General features: G+C 37.2%; 1 protein-coding gene and 1 pseudogene across 11 annotated transcripts in view; one reads left to right on the forward strand and one right to left on the reverse strand.

The window, feature by feature from the left end:
- Strbp (spermatid perinuclear RNA binding protein) overlaps positions 1 to 27,655 on the reverse strand; it is a 166,357-nt gene that overhangs the window by 106,839 nt on the left and 31,863 nt on the right. For all 11 annotated transcript variants that reach the window (XR_015683443.1, XR_015683444.1, XR_015683441.1 and 8 more), the window contains 1 exon segment: positions 5,263 to 5,432. Coding sequence is in view for 7 of the 11 variants with exons in the window: in NM_001429554.1 (NP_001416483.1) it covers positions 5,263 to 5,265 (3 nt within the window). In the remaining 4 variants the exon portion in view is untranslated.
- On the forward strand, positions 10,824 to 10,953 carry U4l1 (U4 spliceosomal RNA like 1; annotated as a pseudogene).

The raw sequence follows: 27,655 nt of genomic DNA on the forward strand, positions 1-27,655 counted from the left end.
ACAAGACACAAATTTATAATATGAACCATAAAACAATATAATGTGTAGCATTTGCCATCTAAATGTAGCATTTAACATCCAAAACCTTAGGTAGAAACAAGAGCATTCCAAATTTCATTAATAGGGAAAATACAAATTCAAAAGCAATCAACTTACCCAGCTAATTTGTACTGCATTCGTATCAAAATCACTAAAAAAATTTATTCAAGTAAGCTCCAGATAAACACATTTAAGTATTAAAATAATTAGACCAAAACTATACAAAAAACAGAAAAATGATCAAACGAATCTTAAAACTCAGAAGCAGCAATGAAAAAGAAAAATGAATCAAATTATATTAAAACAAAATTTTTACAAACATCTAAGCTTAAATCTAAAAAAATAAACAGCACATTAAAGTTTTTATGTATTTATATATTTACATACATGTATGAGAAGTCAAAGATCTATAAAAATTAGTTTAGGGAAAGCTATATTATGCAAAAAGCAAGTAATTCACCAAAAAGACAACACAAGTCACATTGTGTTTTTCTATATTGCACAAAAACACTAACAGGAAAAAATCCCACCTTAACATTTTTTCAACACTTTGATCTATACTATAATAAAATTTCATTTCCATAAAAGCAAATTGACTTGGCAAAATTTTTACTATTTCATTTTAGTTTAGGTTAGATTTAGTTTTTCAAGACAAGGTTTTTCTCTGTATAGCCTTTGCTATCCTATAACTCACTCTGTAGACCACCCTGGCTTTGAACTCAAGAAATCTGCCTGTCTGTGCCTCCCAACTGCAGGGATTAAAGACATGAACCACCACCACACACATGGCTTAGTAAAATACATTTGGAAGTAAATGAACATTTAAAAATTCAACATATTTGCTAAACAATACATTTTAAAATACACTGATAATTATATTTTGGGCTTTTTCTTCTAATTTATAATGCCTTTTAAAATCCTCTTATTAGGGGAAAAATTTATAGAGTATCCTCTAGGACCAAAACATAAAGGGGGGAAGGGGAGGCATCAAATCTCACCTAGGCACCAGGCCAGTGAGATGGCTCAGCTGGTAAAGATGCTTGCAACCAAATCTGACAACCTGAGTTTGATCTATGGGACCCACACAGAAGGAAGAGACCCAACTTCTCTAAGTTGTCCTCTGACCTTCATATATATGCCATGGCATACAAATTTATGTGTGTGTATGCACACACACGCGCACACACACAATATAAAAATATAATTAAAAATTTTAGAGGAAGGAGAGGGAGAGAAGCCATGGCAGGTGATGTTAGGATTGTCACCGCTCTGTGTATTTACAGGTTGTTATTAATGTTCTTAAGGGATGGATGGTACTGGGCTTTGTATGTTTAGGTGGGCAATTATATCTTATCAACTAGGCCAAAGGTTATTGTGTTGTGTGTTTTTTATGTGACAGTTTGAGTGTAGGAAAGTGCGCGGTGGCAGGAGGCTCTGGGCTGCCAGGGAAGTTGGGATGTGTTTCCACCAAGATATCTAGCAGATATCTTGGGGCACCGCAGTGCCAGACCTAAAGAGGTAAAAGACAACCATACTTTTTTTATTTTTTATATTTTTACAACAACAGATGGCAAACCAATGTGACGGGCAAGAATCCACTAGTAATCCTAAGAGTTGAGAGAAAGTTTTTATTTTCTAAGAGGAGGCCAGCACCATGTTAAGTCATGTGATAGCTCAAGCACGGGAAATTTAACAAAGAAACAGGGAAGTAGCCTGGGCTGGCAGGCTGTAGGTCCCCTGCTGTATAAGTAATGGCAGATCAGAGAGTTAGAGATTAAAAGCTGCTTTTTAAAGAAAGTTGTTTAGGGGGCTGGGGATTTAGCTCAGTGGTAGAGCGCTTACCTAGGAAGCGCAAGGCCCTGGGTTCGGTCCCCAGCTCCGAAAAAAAGAACCAAAAAAAAAAAAAGAAAGTTGTTTAGAAAGTCTTTCTGGGATACTCATATTCCTTCTAACATGGGCTCCACGGGAATTTTGGGTTGAAATCCTAGTTAGACATGCAACTCCTTAATGACAGGTATTATTAAAAGGTGATTAAGTTTGTTTTTAGAAAGAAGAGAGGAAGAGATTACCTAAATCAGGTGGGGATTTTCACCCATGGTTCAGAACTTAGGGAAAAATTAGTCACTAACTCCAAGTAGAGAGTTATGATGAATGTTTATAACACCAGGCGGAGTGAATGCAGACATATATTGTAGAAGTTATTAAGGTTAAATAAAAATCTGTGGCTCCGGGTAGAGAGCTTAACAGATGGATATATTTTGAGCTAAAGTCCTGGTTTGATAAGTTGCTAATTGGTATTAGAATTGATAGGTGTTTAGTTTGTTTTATGAATTACCCCACTAAAGACCACATGGCTTGTTGATGCTAGCAAGGGTTTGTGGTTACTTTTGATATTTACCACAACAGGAAGCTCAGATTCTCTTAACATGGGCTCCACAGGAATTTTGGGTTGATTTCTTGATATCACAGAGTACAAAAGCCTATCAGGCTCATTGTTTAGCTTACTTCCTTTTTAAAATTGTTTAATCTTCATAATGGGTGTGACTGAGTTTTTTGGTTATATTATTACTCTGGGAGAGAGTGCAAGATACAAGCTTTTCTGGTTACAGACTAAGGTTTTGTCTTTGTGTTTTTAAAAAGTATGATTAGGCTCTGGAAACCTCGGAGTCATACTGATGAGATTTGATAGAGGTAGACTGCCTAAAAAAATTGATTCAGGAGAATCAAACAAAAAGTATTTCGATTCTAAACTTTTGTCTTGAGAGTTGTATTTTACAGAGTGTGCCTACTTGGATTCCTGGTCTCAAGAGCTTTCAGCTGGGTTCAGTCAGGACACATCAGCTACAGCATTTGCTTCATTCTTCCTACCCCCTACCACCTACCCCCAAGGATATCTCAACACCCATGTACATCTTGAAGAAGTTATGGAGGAGTCGTCGTCCCAAATCCCTGGACTTTTAGGGGGATGAAAGAGGTTATTCCAAAGTTGTTATTATGAGGAATTTAAAGTTGGTTGTAATTTAACAGGGAGGAATTGTCTGAGTTGTATAGTCATAATCTCATTTGGTAACTAAGCTAAAATCATATCTTTGCTTTGGTGTAGAATTTATTTGTCAAAAAAGTTTAAAAGTACAAGGTTCAGAGCCAGTCCTTCTATTGATGTTATTACAAACTTCTGAGTTGATTACTACACATGTGAATTAAGGGCCAAATAGCAAATTCATGACTCTGACTTTGTGAGAGTACTTTCAAGATAATATTAAGATATAAAGACAACAGTCGAGATTGTCTTCTATAGATATATGGTTTCCAAAAACGTCAGAAATCCACAAAATTTGAGATTTAAAGTTATTTATCTTTTGTTGAGACATATCTGCTCCTATCAGATCCCCTTTGGCAGATTTAATGAAGAATGTGAACATCTCGACCTCCAGGTGAGGCAATACTTTGTGGCTAAGCAGCCACTTGACAAAGCTGCCTGTTTCATCTGCAGACTAATACTGTCCAGAAAAGGACAAATTATGCAGAATAGTTGACTGATAAACTCTGCCAAGATAGGGTGATCAGCCCTTCAAAATCTGCATTTCAAGAGTCTGTCAGTTGATTTTGGGCCAGAAGGCTGAAGACTTCCCTCACATGTTGCTAACAGGGGACTGTGCTAGTGGAGAGTGTTCTCTACAACCTCTCAGTTCTGGAAGCCGAGTTAGATTTCCTATGTGTGTAGTTATTTGGTCATTCAAAGATTTCTGACGTGTTTGAAGCCTGTTAGTCTCATAAACAACCCAAGCTGTTTGAAGAAAGATAGTAAATTTGAAAGGGTGGTCTTTCAGATGGCGTACGATCTGTATAAAATTATAGTCTTTTAGGATAGGTGACAAGGTGCGTTAGGTAATGGGCAAAATTGATGGACTTGGTGTTGAGTGTGTCTTATGTTTTAAAAATTGTAGAATGGTAATAATTGTATTCAATTTATATATAAGTGAAAAGACCTTTTAACTGGACAAAAAGGGGGAAATGTTGTAGTTTGCCCTTGAGTTATCTGTATTTTAATGCGAATTCCACTGCCCCAAGGACAGTCAGGTACTCAGGACTTAAATCAGGACTTAAGTGACTTCACCAGAACCGTCTCTCCTTTGAATTTGTAAAATACAGGTGAGAGGCAGGTACAAGATAGGAGGCCTGTCGGGGCTGGGGATTTAGCTCAGTGGTAGAGCGCTTGCCTAGCAAGCACAAGGCCCTGGGTTTGGTCCCCAGCTCTGAAAAAAAGAAAAAAAAAGAAAAGAAAAAAAAAGATAGGAGGCCTGTCATTGGAGGAGAAAGGATGGGTGGGAGAGAAGTTTGAAGGAAGAGGAGGAGATTGAACAGAAAAAAGGAGAGAGACAGGAAGAGAAGCCATGGCAGGTGACATCAAGATTCCACTCTGTATTTATTAATGTTCTATTAATGTTGCTATTAATGTTCTTAAGGGATGGATGGTACTGGGCTTTGTATGTTTAGGTGGGCAATTATATCTTATCAATTGGGTCAAAAAAAAATAAATTAAAAATTTAAAAGACCAAAATACCAGAGATAATAACCTCATCTACTACCATGAGTTCAAAGTCTCACAAAAAAAAGCCTTCCTTGTTATTCACTTTAACACTCCTTAGAATATCCAACGAATAATTCTATTATCCTAAAAGCATGTTAAAAGTACCTTTCGAGTCAAACCTGCTATAGAAACTTCTCTATCATTCATGTCACCAGAAAAGGCCCCATACAAATAATCTAATTTTCATGAGAAAAAATTCTGAATTTCATGTAAAAGTCCAGTAGAACTTAATTAATTTTAAGATCATGATTACTGAACTTTTGTTGGCTTGTTAATGCCAGTTTTATTATAAAGTATTAACAAGCATTCCTTCTCTTTGTTACTAATGAGTTATAGCATATATTAGCATAGGGCTCCAACAACGTGGTTTCTAATCCTTTTTTTAAAGATTTGTTTCGTATCAATTTTGTATATAGGTGCTCTGCCAAGGAAACCAGAAGAGAACACTGGATCTTTTGGAACTAGAGTTACAAATGGTTGTGAATCACCATGTGATCCCCAGCTCCCTCCAATCTTCTCTTTAACAGAAGAACAACCATATTTATCTAAGGTTTCTCGTACTCTCACTTTTAACATTTGCAATTTTACATTATATAATCATTTATAACTAAAAGATAAAAGTCATCACTCACCATGGTTTCCTATGGTATTTTAGCTTCTTTTTACGATCCTTTTCTCTCTTTCTTGTCGTCTTCACTAGACACTGTTTTGGGTAACAGTACCTCCTCATATGCCTGAATCCCCTGACTGCTCAATGTCAAATATAAGCAAAGATGTTTGAAAATTGCTCTCTGGAAAGCACCTGCAAAAAAATAAAAGAAAAACAAATGTTCAAATTGTGTACAGTTAGTTTCAAATCTAAATATGGAACCCATAAATATGATCCATGTTGACTTAAATTAAAAAAAAAAACTTTACAGAAAAAAAATCACTATATCTCTTTTTTTTTTTCTTGTATTTTTGTGTGTGTATGTGTGCGCCCATGCGCTTATGTGGGTACTCAAGGAAGCCAGAAGATAGAGCTGGAGTTATAAGTAGTTCCAAACTATGTAGATGATAGGAACTGAACATATTTTCTCTGGAAAAACAATACTTGTTCTTAGCCACTAAGTCATCTCTTAAGCTCCTTTACTCTTTTTTTTTTTTTAAAGTAATTACATTATTGCAAACAAAATTTGGCCTAGGTCTAAAAGTCAAAGTGATACCAGCAGAAAAGCAACTTTCCTGGCAGTTACAGTGTGGCAACTAGATTCCTTAGCTCTCCTTGACAAATGTATTACTTACAAGGGAAACCATCTAGAAAGGCAATACTGCTACTGATGGTAACAATGCTTCAACTAACCTTAATCAAATTTACAATTAAAAATCGGTACTTTGTCTGACCTACATGAAAATTCATGCATAAAGTGGCGGCAATACCACTGATTTACCATGATGCTTTTCCACTTAATACTGTCATTAGACTGACAGTTCATGTTAGCATATATGTTTACCCTTTGTTTTTAGAATTAATTAGGACTGGCTTTCTAACTCTGTCCCCTTAACTCCATAAAAATCCTTAAGCATGCCCTTTACCTGTATTATTATTCATGTCCCAGACTTAAAAATTCAGACAGACAGACAGATCGACACACACATACACACACACACACACACACACACACACACACACACACACACGGCAGACACAAAGATACACACATACAAAAAAACAGAATCCTGACCATAGACTTGCCAGTTAACCTGCACAAAGAACAACTGCTCTGCATGCACGAGAACCTCTGAGAACTTCACGTTTGACAACATAACACAGTAACTCAGAATAAAAGCATTATCTATAAGATCATATTGGGGGAGGGCATAAAATGAACTTACAAATCTCACTCAACTTCAGTTTATAAATGAAATAAAATATAAAACTGAAGTCACATCACTAACCAGATACAAGGAACCATCTTACAGGCATGTCTACATGGGTAACATACAGCCTGTGATAGCTACAATTGAAGCCCAACAAATAGCCATGAACTTCCTTTAAAACATTAAAATTTAGTGAATTTTTTTCATGACTCCAATAGTATGGTTTCATTTTCAAGCATAAACTGTGTAAATCAGAACATGTCACAATGTCAAAAGATTGGGTGCATTTGATAGAATCTCCAAGGTTTTTGCCTCACTTTATCAGTATGATTTTAAGGGGAAAATGGCATTAGGAGAGACAAGATAGATTAACAGATAAGGGCACTGGCTACCTTTTCAAAGGATCTGGGTTCAATTCCCAGCACCCGTATAGTAGCTCACAACCATCTATAACTCTACTTCCAGAGGATCCAATGCACTTTTCTGGCCTCCATTAGCACCATACATGATCATGATGCACAGACATACTCTCAGGCAAAACACCCATACACATAAATATTTTTTTATATAAAGTCAAATTATATTTAGTACACTGAGACAGAAAAAAAAAATCCAGGACTACACAGAGATGTCTCATTGATTAATTAAAAGTATCAATTTAGGGTTGGGGATTTAGCTCAGTGGTAGAGCGCTTGCCTAGAAAGCGCAAGGCCCTGGGTTCAGTCCTCAGCTCCGGAAAAAAAAAAAAAAAAAGAAAAAGAAAAAAAAAAGAAAGAAAGAAAGAAAAAGTATCAATTTATATAAGACTCATGTTTATTGATTAATTTGTACTTGGTATGTTATGTTTGGTAGAAAATACAAAAATGAATCAACTCAGAACACCAAAGAGCAAATGCGCACAAATTTATTATCAACTCTTAAAAAATTAAATTTTCTAGACAGAAACATTAAGTTTCTGTATGATATTAGTGTACAGAGGATACAAATATCAGTAATTTTCCTCCTTGAAGGCATGATTAAGAATAAACACTTTTTTAAAATCTGTAAGTTATAGCTCAATACAGAACATGACAAGGTACAAGCAGACCTAGCCCTTCCCGCATTCTCTCTGCCTTGCTAAACAGATTACATTCCTAAAACCTAGTCTACCTAGGTCTATTCCTCTATTTGGCCACTCCCCTTCCTTAGTCCTAAGGCTATCAAGGTCCAGCTATCAAAGTGTTAAGTCCAGTCCCACTTTGGCTCATCTAATTAATATGCCCAACCAAAACAAACCAGCTATTCCTAACACATTGTTTCCCTTTTTTTCTTTATAAACTTTCATTTGCCTATGAACCATGTCTGTGTCCTCTCCATCCAGAAATAGTCTTTTGCATTCCTTAGAGCAAATATAAATATCCCTTATCCCCTTCTTTCTCCCTTACCCCTTTTCTCTCCTCTCCCTTGTCTCCTAGCCCGTCTTCATCTCTCTGGGGCAAAAAGGAAAATAAAATAAAAAATAAAAATCCCCTTGTGTTGAGAACTTAGTCTTGGCGTGTCCTGTGCAAACTCTGGTTTTTTCACTTACTTATTTTTAAAAATCCAGCTGCATTCTCCACCAAACAGACAAAGCAAAACTTTTCCTCTAATGATATGAAGGCTTAATTCCATTACAACACTGGACAGAAGCCTAAAGGTCCTTTCTGAATTAACAATATGAACAAAGTACAGCAAAGGCTGCCATGCTAATCTGAAATACACCATACAAGCCAATGAACCAATGAGCAAAACAGATAAAGATCTTCACATCACAAAAGAGGTCAAGAAAGTATATTCCTTCCCTAAAATAGTCTCTCGCCTTTTCCAATACTTGGCACACCTTTCTACATTTGACTGAACAACTTTCAGCCAGTGATATATTTTGCTTTAAGGAAGCATCAACATGTCAATAAATTTCAACAAATATTTATGGATCATCTATAACCCAAGCACTCTCCTGAGAATTTAGAAACATGTCAAAAAAAAGACAAAACGAACCAGTTGTTGCCCATGTACCAAGTTCAAAGGAAGAAAACTGAAAATGACAAATATAAAAATAAGTAATTAAAGCAGAATGCTAGAAAGTGTAGAAACTCAAAAAGGACTGAACAAGCAGGAACATTCAGAAACACAAAACACAACCATCAGGCTGCACAAAAAAAGGCAGCACCAAACAAGGTTTTCAGGGATTATGTAGGTAGTCACAGTTGGAACATACAGGACAAAAGTTAGCAAATATGTTTAAAAGAGTTAACATTTTATGATTTTCAGACTAATTTTTCAGCTACTCGACTCTACATAGTACAAGTGGGAGTACAGAAAACATGAATCAATAGCTGTATTCCAATTAGATTTTATGAACACTGAAATTTCTAATTTTCACATCACAAAATATCAAGTTTTGTCAGGCAGTGGTGGCACATGCCTTTAAATCACAGTACTTGAGACAGAGGCAAGTGGATCCTATGTAGACCTGGTCTACAGAATGAGTTCCAGGACAGCCAGAGATACAGAGAAACCCTGTCTTGAAAAAACAAACAAACAAACAAAAAAAAAACCAAACAAAAAAAAAAAAAACAAACAAGCTTTTAAAAACTCAGTGTACTGGTCATATAAAAGTACAATGTGCCAGCCAGGTCCCAACAATCAGGAGACAGATCCAAGAAGATCATCCATGAGTTTAAATTAAGGCCAGCCTAGTCTACATAGCAAATTTCAGCCAGGGTTATACAGCAAAATTCTGCCCACTCCCCTCCAAAAGACGCATCAAATAAAGACAGCTGGGTATGGTAGTATAAACATAAAAACTTATAATCCTGACACTCAGGTTTGACACAGAGAGTTCAGGGACACCTGAGCTACATAGTAGGACCTTGTCTTTAAAAAAATAGAAACCGGGGTTGGGGATTTAGCTCAGTGGTAGAGCGCTTGCCTAGGAAGCGCAAGGCCCTGGGTTCGGTCCCCAGCTCCAAAAAAAAGAAAAAGGAAAAAAAAAAAAAGAAACCATCACCAAGTATATGGCAAATCTGAGTCATGATCAGTCTGTCCTAATAGGGAGTCCTCTCCAAAGACTGTGTGTGTGTGTGTGTGTGTGTGTGTCTGTGTGTGTCTGTGTGTGTCTGTGTGTGTCTGTGTGTGTCTGTGTCTGTGTGTGTCTGTGTGTGTCTGTGTGTGTCTGTGTGTGTCTGTGTGTGTGTCTGTGTCTGTGTGTCTGTGTGTGTGTCTGTGTGTCTGTGTGTAGTATAGAGTTTTAAGCATGAGAAATGACAAGCTATGATTCCTGTTATAAAAAGCTCTTTGATGTCTGGACAGATGGCTCAGAAGTTCACCCTGGATTTGGTTCCCAGAATCCACAGCAGATGGCTCACAACCATCTGTAATTCCAGTTTCAGGAGATCTGATATCCTCTGGCCTCCAGGGGGTCCTGCAAATATGTAATACACATAAATACAAAGGCACAATACATACATGCACATAGCTTTTTTTTTTTTTAAATAATCTTGTGGAGGACAGAAAATGGGAAGAGAAGACCACTTCTGAGACTTATTGATCAGTCTAGCAGTACAGTGACTTCTCAGTTTTAGGGAATTGTTTCCAGGAAACACTGCCTTAATAACAAAAGCCACAGACATTAGAGTCCCAAGGATAAAGTGATATAGGGTATAAATGACCTATACACAGCACTCATACACTTTAAATCACTTCTAGATCATTTCAATATCTAATAAGAGATGCCTTATAAATCTTTATTATACTGTATTGTTTAGGAAATAATGACAAGGAAACACTCTGGACATGTTAAGCCTAACTTTTTTCTTCAACTTCAAAGGCTCTGACCTGTGCAACTAGCTTGCACATAATGTGCAAGAAGCATAGAATTTAGGGTAAAATCAGAAATATAATTTTGGACATACTTTGGGATATTTATTATATATCCAAAGTAAGCAAGCTGGATATGGACACAGATTTAAGAAGTCAAAATTAGTAAACGTGGCAGTTTTCAGTGAAACCAGAAGGTTCCACAAAAGTGGGTATACTAATGAGTGGGCAAGAAAGGAGACAAGATAGAATTATGGGGGTGGGGGTGAACTAAGAAGTAGAAAGGAAAAATGTGAACTGTACTGCTCAGAAAATCAAGTAAAGAAAACATAGAACACTCAAGATCTAAAAGGAAGACAATGAATGCAGCAGATGAATGGAATTCCTGAAGTATGTGGATAAGTGTGGTCTCCTTATACAGTTTCCTGGTCCTGGTCCAGGTCTTTGGTTCTCCTGCCTCAGCATACCAAGTACAAAGATTACAAAGTGTACACAAAGCTTTGCGCAGTGGCAGTATCTTAGCCAATGAGGTTTATCCGAGGCGCGATTATTGCTAATTGAAAACAAAGTGTATATACAAAAACACATGGCTTAAACCCAAATTTTAGTCTGTTTCCAACTATGGATGTCTATCAATTCAAAGATAACTCTTTGGAAGCCCTATATACTATCAAATAAAGTAGTTTTACCATAAACAGGAATTCAGTCTTCTATACTACTCAATTCCAACACTTCAGTCCATGCTTGGAAAACCTCAGGTGTCTCTTCAAAACTTCAATGACTTTTCATTTCCTAAGTAACTGGGATCCACTCAGTAAGAATGGCATCTAACCAAGGTCTTTTATGATGGAATGCTTACAAAATTCTCTACCCACCACTTCTCATACTGCTGTAGTTCCAGGCCATACAGGGAACAGATAAATTCAGATTTACATCAAATCTGTTTTTCCATAAATTTAAGTAATTCCTGACAATATAAGGTGTTTCTTCCAAAAACCTTTTAAATTCTTTTATGACACTTCTATTGCTGGATTTTAACTAAAATTGCTTGCACCTCTATCTTCATAATACCTAGGTACATCTTATACTTGGGGGACTCCTAAGATCTAGTTATCTTTCCTTAGAGAATGCTACAATCATTCAAAGGATGAATTTGAAGGACAGCATTACCCATAGTGCCTTCAGAAAACTTTTGACCCATCCTCCATCAGTACAAATCACATTGTTTGACTTAGATAAGTTCTCTGAAACCTCTTCTCGCTGCCCCAGGATAATATTTAGTAATTCGTTGATACATATTCAACTCTATTCTTGTCACAAATCTCGGAATTTAAAAAACACAAAGATGGCCCTTCTAAAAGTCTAGCCTGTTATTCTAAAATCCTGTCCTCATTTTCTTTCCTATTTTACATAACTACTCCTCACTAAGTCAGGACGTATAATCTAACATGGCTACCATTTTTTTTCCACAGTTCTTCCTCCCTTTTCATACCCTCACTCCTAACCTTACCCAATTCAATTTTTATAATCATCATTTGAAACTCACATCAGCAATTCCTTTCCTCGCCTGACAAAATAGCAAGCCTGGTTAAATCCAACCCTCTAAGCTGACAGTAACCTTAGGCAGCTAAAAATGGGAAGAACAGGAGTCTCACCAGCAAGCTAGTAAGAAATGCATGTGCCACCACTGTCTGGCTACTAGTGGGTGTTTTAGCAATAAGTTTTAACTTTCAAAGACTCAATAAGAAAAATTCCCCTCAAACAGGTGGTGCTATACCCCAGGGGGTATTTAAAAAAGCTAAATCTGTGGCTGGAGAAATGGCTCCAAGCACTGGCTCTTCTTAAAGTAAGACTGAGGAATTCAGGTCCCGGTACCCACATCCGGCAGCTTACCCACAAGTAACTCCAGCTCCAGAGAATTCCATGCCCTCTTCTGGCCTTCATGGATACACACATATATGTACATGTGTACATACATGGGCACACACACACACATACACACACACACAGAGAGATATACACACAGAGACAGAGACAGAGAAATATAATTTTGGACTTTTTATATTTATTATATATCCAAAGTAAGCAAGCTGGAGTTGTTTTTTGTTTTTGTTTTTGTTTTTTAAATAAAATGCTAAGTTTCCTATTGTACTATCCTGGTATTAGGAAAAACAAGATCTTTGGTGGTTACCAGCAACCTGGGGCTCTAAGATATGCTCCAGTGTTCAAGGACTTCCCCCAGCTAATTGGCAAACAAGAATCTTACTGAAAAAAGCTAAATGTTCAACTTTTTCACTTGTTATTTTTATTAATTTTTATTTTGTGTAAAGGGGAAAGGAAAGTGTACACATCCCACAGCACACATCGGAAAGCCAGAGTTGAATCTCTCCTTCTACTATATGGGTTTTGGATAGCTGAACTTTCTCACTCTTAATTGTTTCTTCATCTCTTCTCTTGAACATGGAAACCTCTTCCTACCATCCTGCATTTAACAAGTTACCCTGCTTCCTATTTCATTCCACATGCCCAGAAGCAGTACTTTTTAAACCATGTATTTTTTCCCTTTCTTCCTAGTGTTATGAACTGCCTCCACTCCTAATACAACCTTCTGAACTTCAACCCTACTAGTTTCCATCCTTTTGTGTCTACAAAATGAGCCTAACACTCCTGTCATTTTCTCCACTTTCTTTTTTTTTTTTTTTTTTTTTTTTTTTTTTGGTTCTTTTTTTTCGGAGCTGGGGACCGAACCCAGGGCCTTGCGCTTCCTAGGCAAGCGCTCTACCACTGAGCTAAATCCCCAACCCCTTCCATTTTCTATTGGACCACCTTCTATCAGCAATTCCACATCATAATGGCACCCATCTTTACAATGAAAATTTCACAAATCTTGCCCTCTTGCATGGTTATAGCTACAAACCAATTTTTCTCTTCCCCTTTTAAGGGCCCAATTTTTTGAGCTTATACTTTTGACTTTTTCCTCCCTTCATGTTCCTCTAAAATCCACCCCAATCAACTTGTAGCCACAGTACTTCTACAAACAGGTCTGGCCATGATCCCCTAGAATTTGCATAATGTTCAGTGCTATAAATGATTTAATTCTCTTGGTTGACATTTCAGCAACAGGTGACAGAATAGACTGTCCCTTACTTGTCTCACTTTTCATCCCTTAGCATCATCCTTCTTCCATCCAAGATACCAGTCAGTCACTCTATTTTTCTCCCAACTTTATAAACTATTCTGTCTTATCTTTAAAACCTTTGAGTCAATGGTTCTCAACTTTCCTAATGCTTCTGCCCTTTAATACAATTCCTTATTTTGTGGTGTCCCCAACCATAAAATTATTTTGTTGCTACTTGGTAAATGTAATTTTGCTACTGTAATGAATCATGTAAATATTTGATATGCAGGATACCTGATATGCTTCTCCCAATAGAGTAATAACCCAGCAGGTGTCTCAGAACCCAGCGGCTAGAGTCCTGTAAATGCCATTTGTACACTAAAGCCTCCAAAATTTCTATCAACCCAAGTTTTAGACTCCAAGACAAGCACATAAACAGAGAAGTCTGGATGCCTAGTAAACAGTTTAGTGTCCCAAACAACTCTACAAACACAACAGAGTCCATTTCTCCTATCTTAGGCCTCAATAACTCCTCCTCCTCCTCCTCCTCCTCCTCCTCCTCCTCCTCCTCCTCCCTCTTTCTCTTGTCACTTCTTGGTGACAGCTACTCAACAACTCCATCCCTCTAACTGCTCAGGATAAAAACAAAGAAATAATCCATAACTCTTCTCTTCCTTCCACATTCCACATCTGATTCATCAACAAATCCTTTCATCGTTACCTTCTGGCTCTCTAAAATCCTAGCAATCGCATCTTCCACCACCAAAATCCCTCATCTGAACTATACTATTGGTTCCAACCTGTCTTAAGTTCCCACATAGTATTTGTTCTGAGCACAAAGTTGCTTCTTTTAAAATCTCAAATTAAGCTATGGCATGGCTCTGCTTAAAACTTTCTAACAGCTGCTTCATATATCAGAGTAAACACTTGTTAATAATTAAAGCTATCAATCTCCAGAGGTCTGACTCCCCATTTTTGCCTCCTGTCACTATCCTCACTTGCTGTGTTATATCCACAGTGCAATCTCTGCTAATGGTTCCTACCCTCAGACAGGTATCTTTGCTAGTAGTTTATCCTTTGTAACCATGTAATTCCATCCTCCATTGTCTCAGCAATTTGCTCAAAAGCACATTATCATAAGCTCAACTCCTTAACTACAGACAATAAAATCACCCTTCAACATACATCTGCTGTATTAGTCTCAAACAGATATATCATTGGTACATGAAAGCTTTATTGTTTACTTGTTTTCTACCACTATAATAGTTCCTGGCACAAAGGAAAAATTAGAATTTATCAAAGTATTTTCTTATATGGCACTGTATTTAGTGCCCACAAAAGTACTGAAAAGTAGTGGGAAAAAATAAATAGCATAAGTGTATTTTATAATATGAAAGCACAGATACACAAACATTTTCAATGGCCTTTCTACAACCACAATGTGTTGCTGGCAGAGCCATCCCTGCAACTGATGTCTCTAGAATCCTGAGTTCATATCAAATGTTTCCAGAAGTATATGAAAGAACAAGTGTGCATTTAATTTTGCATAAGAATCTTTAAAAGCTCAACTTGACATCTTTTCCTTTAAACTATACCTGAGCATGAAACAGCAACTTAACTGTGTAAGCCACAGCACCTGTTTCTTCTCATTAAAAAGCTGGGATATAGGTCATGAGATTGCCTTTAGAATTTACAAGATTCTGTGAAAATTCTGACCAAAAGAAAAAGAGTATGTGTCGACAAACAGTTCAGTGCTACAGTATTAACTGTCCCCTGCACCTGATGCATCACACTTATTCCGGACATCTTGGTAAACAAGCCAACAGTATTAATTCTCAAAAAATCTTCTGCTGGCATTCTGCAGAACAGCATGACAAACTATCTGAAGATGAAATAAATACAAATATCTCTCTTAATTAGGCAGCTTTGCAAAAATGACTCAAGAACTGCAATAAGGCTAAATTAGCAATTTAAAAGAAAGAATTATTTTGTTTACACCTTGACAAAAAAGGTTTCATTTATACAAAAGTACTGAATATTAAGAAATGTTATTAGACCATTCAATAATACAACTTAACTTCCAGCTCTTGTCAGCAATCACTCCCCTTGCCAGCACTGCTCATCAGGTTAAAAGCTGTGAATCTGGGTCAGAAAAGACAGAGACCTTTTCAGGACAACTCAGTCTATCTCCAGCTCATGTGTCAGTATGATACCCCAGCCTTTCCCCAAGCCCCTTTTAAAATGAATTATGACATAAATCACAAGGTTAGCACTACTAGGAATCCATGAAAAGCCACAAGAGAGGAAAAAAAGTTGAATACTGTCAGATATAAGCAAAAGAAAAATATGACCGACTATATAATTAATGTAAAAGCAACAGATTTGTAGTGAGGTTTCATTCTAGCTACAGTTGAGGAATGAGCTAGTAGTTCTAAACAAAACCCAACTTCTTGGAGTCTCAATTTCTTCATTCATAAAATTATAGAGTGAGATTATACGATGGCTCAGCAGGTAAAGGTGTTTGCAGACAGCCTGACAACCTGAATCCATCTTTGGAACCCACATGGTGGAAGGAGACCAACAACTCCCAAAAGCTATCTTCCACAGATATGACCTAATATATACATGTACATGCATAAACATATACAATAAATAAATGTGATATTTTTTAAAGTTAGACTATACTGGGGTTGGGGATTTAGCTCAATGGTAGAGCGCTTGCCTAGGAAGCGCAAGGCCCTGGGTTCGGTCCCCAGCTCCGGAAAAAAAGAACTAAAAAAAAAAAAGTTAGACTATACTAAAATTTCTAAATTTTGATGGAGGAATTCCTTACACTTATAGTTCTCTCTCCAAATCCATGTGTGCATGAATATTCCATTCAAAAGTTTCCGGCAAAGAGTACATAGCTCAGTTAAACAGCTTGCCCATCCCAAAGATTCCCTGGCAACATAAAGATAAGTAGAGTGAAAAAGACCCATAGAGAGGGAAGAGGGAGACAAAGAAGAAAGGGAGAAAGGAAGGCAGGCAAAGCAAGAAGGAGGGAAGGAGATCTTTGTGTTCAGAACTGAGATGAGTTGTTTTAGGCCTGGAAAGGCAGGTGACACCTATCAAAAGGATATAGTATCAAGGCAGCAGATGATGATAATGGTGACAGAACAAGTTGGTTTTGTATCAGTATCTGTCTTTTCTCTTAAAAACAATGATGAAGGCTCACTGAACATATAATATATTCTATATTAAATGGGTGCAGTTTCTGACAGTACTTCTAAGTCATATGTGCCAGTCAGAAGCTATCTAGATTTTTATGAAAAGAACCTGATTGATGAAGGAATTGCAAATGAGGCAACATATAAAGATCATGACACATAGATGTCAGCTACAAATGGAGGGGCTAAAGAAAAAGTTTACAAAGTTGGACTTAAACTGAGAAACAGTCTCTTACCATTTCAAAAGTTGTCCAAGTGTGAATAAACCGTACGGATGAAGAAATAATCTTTAACCAAGTGCTTCTTGTGTGTTAAGCAAATACTCTACTACTACACTGTATCATTAGTCCCAGTCACTTTTTCATACTGGTACCATAATTTTTAAAATATAAAATATCAAGGTCAATTAACACTGAAAAAAGGCCAAGCAGTAGTGGAGCACAACTAGCACTCGGGAGGCAAAGGCAGGCAGATCTCTGAGTTCGAAGTGAACCTAGTCTAGAGTGGGTTCCAGGACAACTACGGCTACACAGAAAAAACACTGTATTGAAAAAAGAAAAAGAGAAAAGCATCTGTTTTAAGATAATGATCCACTACATGCATGTAACCACATAAGATCACTAAGGATTAACGTGGAATGTTTTCTTTATTATTATCTCCAAAATAATTAACTGAAATGTAAGCTAGAAATGATATATAGTATGCAATTTTAAAATGCCAATGGAACTAGAAAGATAGCTCAGAGGTTAAGAGTACTGGCTGAGGGGTTGGGGATTTAGCTCAGTGGTAGAGCGTTTGCCTAGCAAGCACAAGGCCCTGGGTTCGGTCCCCAGCTCCAAAAAAAAAAAAGAGTACTGGCTGCTATTGCAAAAGACCTGGATTCAATTCCTAGTACCTACATAACAGCTCACAAATGTCTATAACTCCAGATCTAGGGAATATGACACCCTCACACAGACATACAGGCAGGCAAAACACCAATGCCTATAAATTAATAATAAATTATTTTTTAAAAGAGATGCCAATGTAGTATGGAAAGACTCTAAGTGGTTATTTACAATTACATCACTATTTACAGTTAATCCAATTACATGGTATTACACTCCACATTAGGTACAAAGATGAAAATAAAATTTGGTTAAAATATGTATCCTTTATACATTCTGCTAGTCCTAGATTTGTGATTCCCCATGTTGTAGGCAATGGAATGAATTAATGAGCACTTAATTACAATAATAATAACACATTAAGTAGAATACTATTGGTTTACTATGTACTTGGCATTATTGTAAACAGACTGAACACATTAATCTTCACAAAATTAAGAGGACTTTTAATTTTCACAGACCCAAACTCAGAGATTTTTATAATAATAATGGGGTTTAGCGAGATGGCCCAGTGGTTTTAAGAGTACTAACTGCTCTTTCAGAGGACTTAAAATTCAGTTCCCATAATCCCATAAGGCAGCTAGCTCACCTATAATTCCAGTCCAGAGGATCTGGTGCCCTTCTGGTTCCATAGGCACCAGTTTACTAACAAAACACACACACACACACACACAACTAAACTAAAACTAAAAGGAGGGAGGGGGAACAGGAGGAGAGAGAAGACAAGACAAAATTATCCACAACAGCCAAGTATGGTGGAAAATAACCATGTATCATCCCAAAATGTGTGAGGCTGAGACAAGGTTGCTAGTTCTTAACTAGTCAAAACTCCCAAATAAGTTTAAAAAAAAAAAGTAATTACCCACAATATAAGTAAGAAAGTGGCAAAGTCATAATTTGAAAGTTCTATTGGAAAGAATTCCGCATTTAAAGAGAGCCTCCTACTCTTGCAAAGGACCTAAATTCAGTTCCCAGCACCCATGTTGGATAGCTCACAATGCTTTATAATTTCAACTCCAGGGGAATCCAATGCCTCTTCTTGTTTCCATGAGCATCCATCCACATGCCACATTTGTTCACAAATACACTTACAGAGATTCACATTTTAAAAAAAAACTTTGAAAATTTTTAGAATTTTATTAATTATGTGTATGTGAGTAGAAAAAGTATATGCATTTAAATGCAAACACATGCAAAGGCCAGAAACATCAAATCCCTCCGGATCTGGAGTTACAGGTTGTTAGCCATTTAGCCTGATTGATGTTAAGAAACAACAAGAATAACACTCGCTCTTAACAGCAAATGTCACTCTGAATAGGTCATCTCTGCAGCCCCCTAAATTAACCTATTTTTAAAAATCTTTGTTAAGCTGAGTGGTGGTGGGAGGCAGAGGCAGGCAGATCTTAAGACCAGCATGGTGTACCGAGCAAGTGTCAGAAGACATGAATTCAGTTCTCAGCACCAACACCAACAGTTCACAACTGCCTATAAATCCAATTTCAGAGGATCTAACTTTTGGCCTCCACAGGCACTTACATACATATGGTCCATATACAAAAAAGCAGGCAAACATACATATACAGTTAATACACGCCCTTAATCCCAGCACTGGGGAGGCACAGGCAGGCAGATCTGAGTTCAAGGCCAGCCTAGTCTACGGAGCAATTTCCAAACAGCCAGAGTTACACAGAAAAAGTCTCCAAAAAACGATTTTTTAATATATATTTTATATATGCATATATTAATGTAAATGGAAAAAGGAAAGCAGCAAGGTGCGGTAGCTTTCTTGAATCAGGACAGGGGAATCAGAAGGTCAAGATAAACCTAAACTGGGGATGGGGATTTAGCTCAGTGGTAGAGCGCTTGCCCAGCAAGCGCAAGGCCCTGGGTTCGGTCCCCAGCTCCGAAAAAAAGAAAAAAAAGAAAAAAAAAAAGATAAACCTAAACTAACTACATATTTAGTTGAGGAAAGCCTAGGTCATAGGATACTTTCTCAAAAAAGTAAAAAACAGAAAAAAGAAAAAAGAAACAGGTGGGGGGTGGACAGGGGCACCCTGAATTCTCCGGAATTCAGACAAAAAAATTAAAGGAGTTAAGAACTGCTATATTTCTGAATAAATTCAAATATTAAGTTTTAACATTACTGCATATCTAATATTTAAACTTTTCTTTGTTAAATATTGAATATATAATCAATTATACAACTAAAATAGGCTATAAATTACGAAGAGGGCAAATCACTACATAATCAATCTATATACTGTCCAAATTTTAAAGGGCACGTCATACCAACTAATATTCTAATAAAGTCAGAGATGTAAAACTTTTTTTTTTCTTTTGGAAAATAACCTTAAAAACTTCCAAAGAAACTAAGAAGAAACCACATCTCCCTGGGTGAGGTGGGGTGGAAGGGTGTTACAATGTCTATACTTTCAAACTCAGAAGTTGTAACTTTTAAAGTTCAAAAGGTCAAAATTTAGTGGGATTAAGTGCCTAATCCAAGTTTTGCAGCTAGTAAATAAGGTCAAAATGTGAAATCAGGTCTTCTTAGTTCTAAAATGTATATTTCAATGATAATCAAGTTCATTCTTGGAGAAAAATAATCAAGTGACAAAAAAATTTAAAAAAATAGAATGATAATGAGTATTTAGGTTAGAGGAAGAAAAAGACATCAAAAGGAGTTAAACTAAGCAACATCTTGGGTCTTCAGTCTGTCCTCTTGCCTCTTTCAGGTCAGATCATCTCCTCCCATGTGGACTGTGTAGCTGTGACCTACATTAAATGTGCCACAGTGAGAGGTGTCTCCTATAATTCCAATGAGTTCCTCTTCCCTGAATCCATCTCTATCCCTTTGCCTGTGTCCTATATACTGCCACTATATACTAAGTCTCCATGGGTAAGTGAAAATAGTAACATGTTACGCCCTCAGTAATCATTTGTGTTTAACAAGTTTCATCTCCATAGACCTTGGCTTCCCCATATATAAAATGAGAAGTTGAATTAAATAACTTTTAAAGATAGTTCATATCCATGTTTTTAAAACAGATTTTCTCCAATTTAAATTTATTTTCAATTTTTCAATCTTTCAGAAAAATGTAAATACATTACCATCTGTACACATTTCATTTAACTTCACTAGGAGCTATTTCAATATTTGTCTGTAGCAACCTTTATAAATGAGCTCCTGTATCCCTCAGACCACAAACCACTAGTAGCTCCTTTGTTTTTGACAAAGAGATAAATAACACTATTACTGGTCACAATCCACAAAACACACTCCTAAAACCATATGCAAATGCCTTAATCCAAATGCTGAAATCTCATAACACTAAAATCTGATGTTTAAAATCCTAGAAATCATAATGGCAAAATAACAAATGACCTCTACACACACACACACACACACACACACACACACACACACACACACACACACACTTTACTGGTGGAGATAAGCAGAAAAAACTTAGTATGACTTTTAGATATTATTGAATTTATTTAAAGATCAATGAGATGAAACTCTATGCCTGGGATCCCTTAGGTAGAAAATGAGGATTGAATCCTGCCAGTGGTCCCCTGACTTCCACATGTGGGTTGTGGCATATGTATCAGATCAGTATGTGCTCTGTCACCCAACTGAAATACAAAAAACTAAATACAATGCTAACAAAATGTTAAACATACTTTACAAAAGACAGGTTAGAAAGAGGACAGTAAACTAGCGTTTCTATGCTAAATTGGAAGCACCTAGTAAATTAAGAGATTATTGCCACTAGTCACAACTGCCTCTACAATTTGTGGTGAACACTCTTATCATTTCTTTGGGTAGTCATATCTGAAACCCAATCTTAATGAGGCAGAGCCAAAATTTAGATGGTGATTTAAACGCTAGTTCAAGTACAGCATAGTAGCCCAGGGCTGAGGAAGTAGGAAGAGAAGTTGTTCATGCCTAGCCTGGACGGCATAGCAAAGCATGATTTTAGAAAATAAATAAGCTGGTGGGATGGCTCAGCAAGGACTGTTACAATTTAGCAAACATTTTGAAGGTAAGACCACAGGATTTTCTAGAAGACTGGATATAGGATGTGAGAAGAACAGTTATTGAAATGAACAACTAGTGGATTACATTGCCTTCCTCACACATGAAAAGACCCATGAGTACAGTATATTTTTAATGGAAATCTGAACCAGAAAGGTCACGCATTGCCTATGAGACTATAAAATTATACAGTCATTTTTTGGAAAAGACTGATTTGCAACCATGTTCCACTCTAAATGTTTATTAGACATCCTAGTGATTAGGCAGTTGAATACACGACTTTGAATAAACATTCTCCAATTGAAGTATCTCAGCAAGAGATACTAACTTATAAGCCAAGGTAAATGCAGTTTTTGAAGATAATATTTGAAGACATACAAGTCTAGATGTCCTCAATAAGCTTTGAAGTTTTAAAACGAAAAAAGAAACATGTGAAACAACAAAGGAAAAAGAAACTGATAAGGATTTGTCAATAAATTAAGAAGTAGGAAGACAGAAGGTAGACAACACTTCATGCTGAAAGCCAAGAGTACTTAAGGAGGTATGAGGGGCTGGGGATTTAGCTCAGTGGTAGAGCGCTTACCTAGGAAGCGCAAGGCCCTGGGTTCGGTCCCCAACTCCGAAAAAAAAAAGAACCAAAAAAAAAAAAAAGATTAGTATTCGCGTCATGTAACTTAAGGAGGTATGAGAGTATTCAACTGCCAACTGTTGTTTTTAGATCAAACGAAATGACTGAAAACTGACTAATAAATGTAAGCATGCTTGTGTTACACATGACCTTGTCTAGGACACTTTCAGTTGAAAAGCAGAAAAGCCCTGATACAAATGGGCTTGAGAACATGATGGAGAAACTCTGAAGTAGTCATAGGAACTATAAAAGGCCACTGGAACTATGAAATCCTGCAATCATTTCTGCAAAATAGATTAAATAAAGTTCTTCAAAACATCAAATATAATTTATGTGACTGCTCAATTATATTGCTAAGTATAGACTCATACACATTTTTAAAATATGATCCAAAAAATGTTGGGTGGTAGTATATGCCTTTAATCCAAACACTGAGGAGACAAAGGTGGGTGGATCCAAACTAAAGAACAGCATGGTATAAAGAATGAGTTCTCGGACAGCCAGGGCTACACAGAGAAATCCTGTCTCAAAAAACCAAGAAAATTAAAACTTAAAATAATAAAATTAAACATAATAGTCTTCATAATAACCAAAGCATGGAAACAAGTCTAATGTTATCAACTAAAGAACAATTAAGCAAAATGTGGTATATGTATATAATGGAATATTATTACCTGGTCATAAAAAGTAACAAAGGATTGATAACATGTAATATGAATGAGCCTGAAAACCTCCTAAGGTTTCAATATAAAATGTCCTTCATAAGATCACAGTTTGCAGGCTGCAGAGATGGCTCAGTGGTTAAGAGCACTGACTGCTCTGTCAGAGATCCTGAGTTCAAATCCCAGCAACCACATGGTGGCTCACAACCATCCGTAATGGGATCTGATGCCCTCTTCTGGTATGTCTGAAGACAACAATAAATCTTCAAAAAAAAAAATAAATCACAGTTTGAACACTTGGTCACCAGCTGATGGCTTTGGTTGGGAAGATTTTGGAACCTTCAGGATGTCTTGCTGGAAGAAATGAGTCACTGGAGGCAAGGCCTTAAGGTTTTATAGTCTGGTCTCACTTTCTGTTTTTTCTCCTTCCTGAGTATGGACACAATGTGTGAGACCTGCCAATTTCCTACTTCCCTGCCTTCTGTTCTGTCTTCTCTACTACGATGGACTATACCAACATGAAACTGTATGCCAAAACCAATCCTTTCCTTCTTTAGTACAAGAATATTAAACAAAAACAAAATTAGGCAAAGAAATCAGACAAAGACCATGTATTACATGATCCCATTTATTTAAAATGTCCAGAACAGGTAAATCCTATAGATGTGGCAAGTTGATCAGAGTCTTGAGAGGAAAACAGACAGAAAATGCCCAGGGCTTTTATAATAAAAATAATAAAATAAAAATGTTCTAGAATCAGAGGTAATGGATGTACAAGGATGAAATACACTAAAGCACAGAATCATACCCTTGAATTTTATATACGGTGTCTTAAGTGTTCTATTGCTGTGAAGAGACACAATGCAAGGAACGCATTTAACGCATTTAACTGGCACTTGCTTACAGTCTCAAAGGTCCATTATCCTCATGGTAGAGAGCATGGCAGCAAGCAGGCAAACAAGGTAGCTAAGAGTTCTACATACTGATCCTTGGGTAGTAGGAAAAGTAACCCTAGGCTTGCCTTGAGCTTTTGAAACCCCAAAGCCCACCTCCAGTGCTCTCTTTTATTACAAAAGAAGCAGAGAAGGCAAATGTCTTGACTTAGAAGCCAGCCTGAACTACATAGCAAGCTCCAGGCCAGCCCAGGCTACATAGTGAGACCCTGTCTTGAAAGAGAGAAAAGAGAAATGGAAGGAGACAAAGAAAGAAAATGACAGAAAATGGTTGCTTAAATGTCAGTTAAAGTGAGGTCAATTGTGGGGTTTTTTTCTTTGTTTTGATTTTTAAGAATTATTTATTTACTTTATGTATATGAGTACACTGCTGCTGTCTTCAGACACACTGGAAGAGGGCATCAGTTCCCATTACAGAGGGTTGTGAGCCACCATATAGTTACTGAGAATTGAACTCAGGACCTCTGGAAGAGCAGTCAGTGCTCTTAACCCCTGAGCCATCTCTCCAGTCTTAGAGGTCAATTGTTTTAACATAAGATAAATTATCCATTTTATGGAGAAACCCTGTCTAGAGAAAAGAACAAAACAAAATATGGTGATACAAGAAAACTGAGTAAGGGGATTCCTACACCACTATCCTAAGTAGCTAGAAAGGGGATAACAGGTAGTACATAAGAGCTTGATTTGATAAAAGCCCAGGTAGTTCTACAGTTAAGAGGAATGAGGGTGGGGATGGTAAGATAACTTAGAGGTTAAGAACACTGGCTGTTTCTTCCAGAGGTCCTGAGTTCAACTATCTATAAAGGGTTCTACCCTTCTTCTGGCATGTAGGTGTCCAAGCAGACAGAGCACTTCTACATTAAAAGAAAAAGGAAAAGAAAGAGAAAAAGAACAAGAAAAGCATCAGTACATAGTACTTCATTGTCTTTAGTAAAGTAGGAACAAGTTTTAACAGGTGAATGGAAGTGAGGGTGTTACTGGTTTAAAAAGAAAGAAAAACAAGTCCATTTGTAGTGTATAGCTTTTCCCTATAAAATAAAAGAGAGAAGAGGCAAGATGATCTTAAACTAAAGGTCAGCTTGAGTTATGCAATCTGGACTGTATGTAAGGCAGAGAAAGAGAATCTTGCAACCCAATTATCTAGGAGAGTGATAGTGTGGACTGAGTGTTGACTGACTGGCAGGATTAAAGGCCCACCGAGATTTTTAATCTCAAGAATTTGAAAATATGGTCAGTCAGCACAGTTAAGTTGTCTATCTGTGTTTCCAGCTATTTTCCAATGCATGGTGCTAGGAACCAAACCTGAGTCCTTTGCAAAAGTAACAAGTGCTACTAACTACGAACAATCTCTCCAGCCCTCTCCTACTTCGTGTGTATGTGTGTTTGGGGGTTGGGGGTTGGATTTCCAAGACAGTGTTTCTCTGTGTAGCCCTGATTGTCCTGCAACTAACTCTGTAGACCTGGATGCCCTAAGAATTCAGACCTGAGATCTGTTCTGATAGGATTAAAGGCATGCAACAACACCACCCAGTTCTCCTATATTTCATTCCAATTCAGAGTCAGAAGTCAGAAGACCAGGAAGCATAATCTTAAGATTCTATCCACTCCCAACATCAAATAAAATACTAAGTACTGAACATTTAATATACAGAGCTTTCCCCTCTTTTTCACATGGCCTTTTCCACCAATGCAATGCTCTCAAAATCTGTGCCTATCCTATTTGCCTCTAGAAGTGAATACAATGAAATGATCTGTTTACTTTTTGTAGATCAAACTGGCCTAGAAATCCACCTGCCTAAGCCTCCTGAATTCTGAGATTAAATTCTGAGCACAACTTAAAAATGATCCTTTCTCGTTGGGGATTTAGCTCAGTGGTAGAGCGCTTGCCTAGGAAGCACAAGGCCCTGGGTTCAGTCCCCAGCTCCGAAAAAAAAGAACCCCAAAAAAAAAAAAATTGATCCTTTCTCAAAAGAAAACAAACCTGTCACCTTTCCCCTTTCCTAGGCTAGGGCTCCGCACGAATTAGCCCAATCTCGCTGTTTCTCTGCACTCTACCAAAACCATCCTGACAAATGTCTCTTGCAAGTATACAGGCTTGCTTACATTTTTAAGTTACCAGAACAAAGCACACCATTCTCCTCCTTTCTTCTGTTGTGCTTCTATGGGGCACATAGCTCCTTCACACTGCTGCACTTGATTTTCGTCTTTCAAAAACCCAATTCAGCTACCCATTTTTCCAGGAAGTTATTAACCTACTCCAACCTAAATAGTGATTCATCTTCTTCCCTTCTATGCTATTCCTATACCCTGGTCTTTTTTTTTTTTTTTTAAGATTTATTTATTTCATGTATGTGAGTACACTGTAGCAGTCTTCAGACACACCAGAAGAGGACATCAGATCTCATTACAGATGGTTGTGAGCCACCATGTGGTTGCTGGGAATTGAACTCAGGACCTCTGGAAGAGCAGTCAGTGCTCTTAACCACTGAGCCATCTCTCCAGCCCCCTATACCCTGGTCTTATCTAGAAAATTATCACACATGTAACTAGAAATGGTTTTCAATGTCTAGGGAGCTTAAAGAAGACCATACACAGATACCTATTCTGGAATAGTCTCTTTTACCCTTCCCCAACCCAAAGACACCTCAGAACAACCACAAAATCCAAGCTTCCATCAGGAGCTACTGAGGAAGGACCGAGCCAATCAGGATCTACCTCACAGAAATAGACATTAAATTAAAATAGAAAGTTGGTATATTTGTGTGGCTGAGAAATGTTAAGACAAAAATAAAGGCTGTGAGAACAGTCACAGGTTTTTACTGGAAAGAAAAGGCAAGCAGGTCCTCAAAAAAAAAAAAAATCCCATCATGAGTGGGCAGAGTGAAATGGTTTAATAAGAAAACACAGTATTAAAGGCCTTTGGACTGTTGCTTTAGTCCCACCTAAGCCTCTCCAAATTCCTGCCAATACCATCTGTAAGCAAGACCCCTATTTCTATTATTCACAGCTAAACGTTCCAAATGGTATTTTACTGAACTTTCCTATCTCTCTTTCCTACTAGCAACATGAAGGCAAGCAGTGTCTTATTCATGTCTTCATCTACAGGACTAGCAGACCCTTAAAAACATCAGGTGCTCAATGACCATCATTAAGAACTACTAAGACATCCTAAAAACTGTGTATTTTATATATAAATTTTATCAAAAATATATAAAAACATACTGTTCTTTAATTAAAGAATGATGAGATGAGGAGCTGGAGAGGTGGCTCAGTGTAAGAGCACTCACCACTCTTGCAGAGGACCCAGGTTTAATTTCTGGGACTCACATGGTCATTCACAACCACAGGCAACTCCAGTTTTCAGGGATCTACCACATTCTTCTAACTCCATAAGCACCAGGGACATGTGTAACACATATACATACATTCAGGCAAAACGGTCATAGACATAATATAAATCTAAAACAGAAAACAAGAATAATGAAATGCTATGAGAAAAATTGTTTTGTTTTTCAAAACAGGGTTTCTCTGGATAGTCCTGGATGTCCTCAAACTAGCTCTGGAGACCAGGCTGCCCTAAAACTCAGAGATCCACCTGCCTCTGCCTCCTGAGTCCTAAGAATAAAGGCATTCACAATGCCAGTCAAAATTAATTTTTAAATTAATCAAAATAGATGAATATAAAATTAAGACTATAAATAGAATATAAAATAGAATGTAAAAAGAAATAGGCTTGGTCAGGTGTGGTAGCACACACCTTTAATTCTAACACTCAGGAGGCAGAGAAGCAGGCAAATTTCAGTGAGTTTGGGGATAGCCTGGTATACAAAGAAAG

The sequence above is a fragment of the Rattus norvegicus genome, chromosome 3 (assembly GCF_021556685.1).
Source record: "Rattus norvegicus strain SHRSP/BbbUtx chromosome 3, alternate assembly SHRSP_T2T, whole genome shotgun sequence".
NCBI classification, from domain to species: Eukaryota; Metazoa; Chordata; class Mammalia; order Rodentia; family Muridae; genus Rattus; species Rattus norvegicus.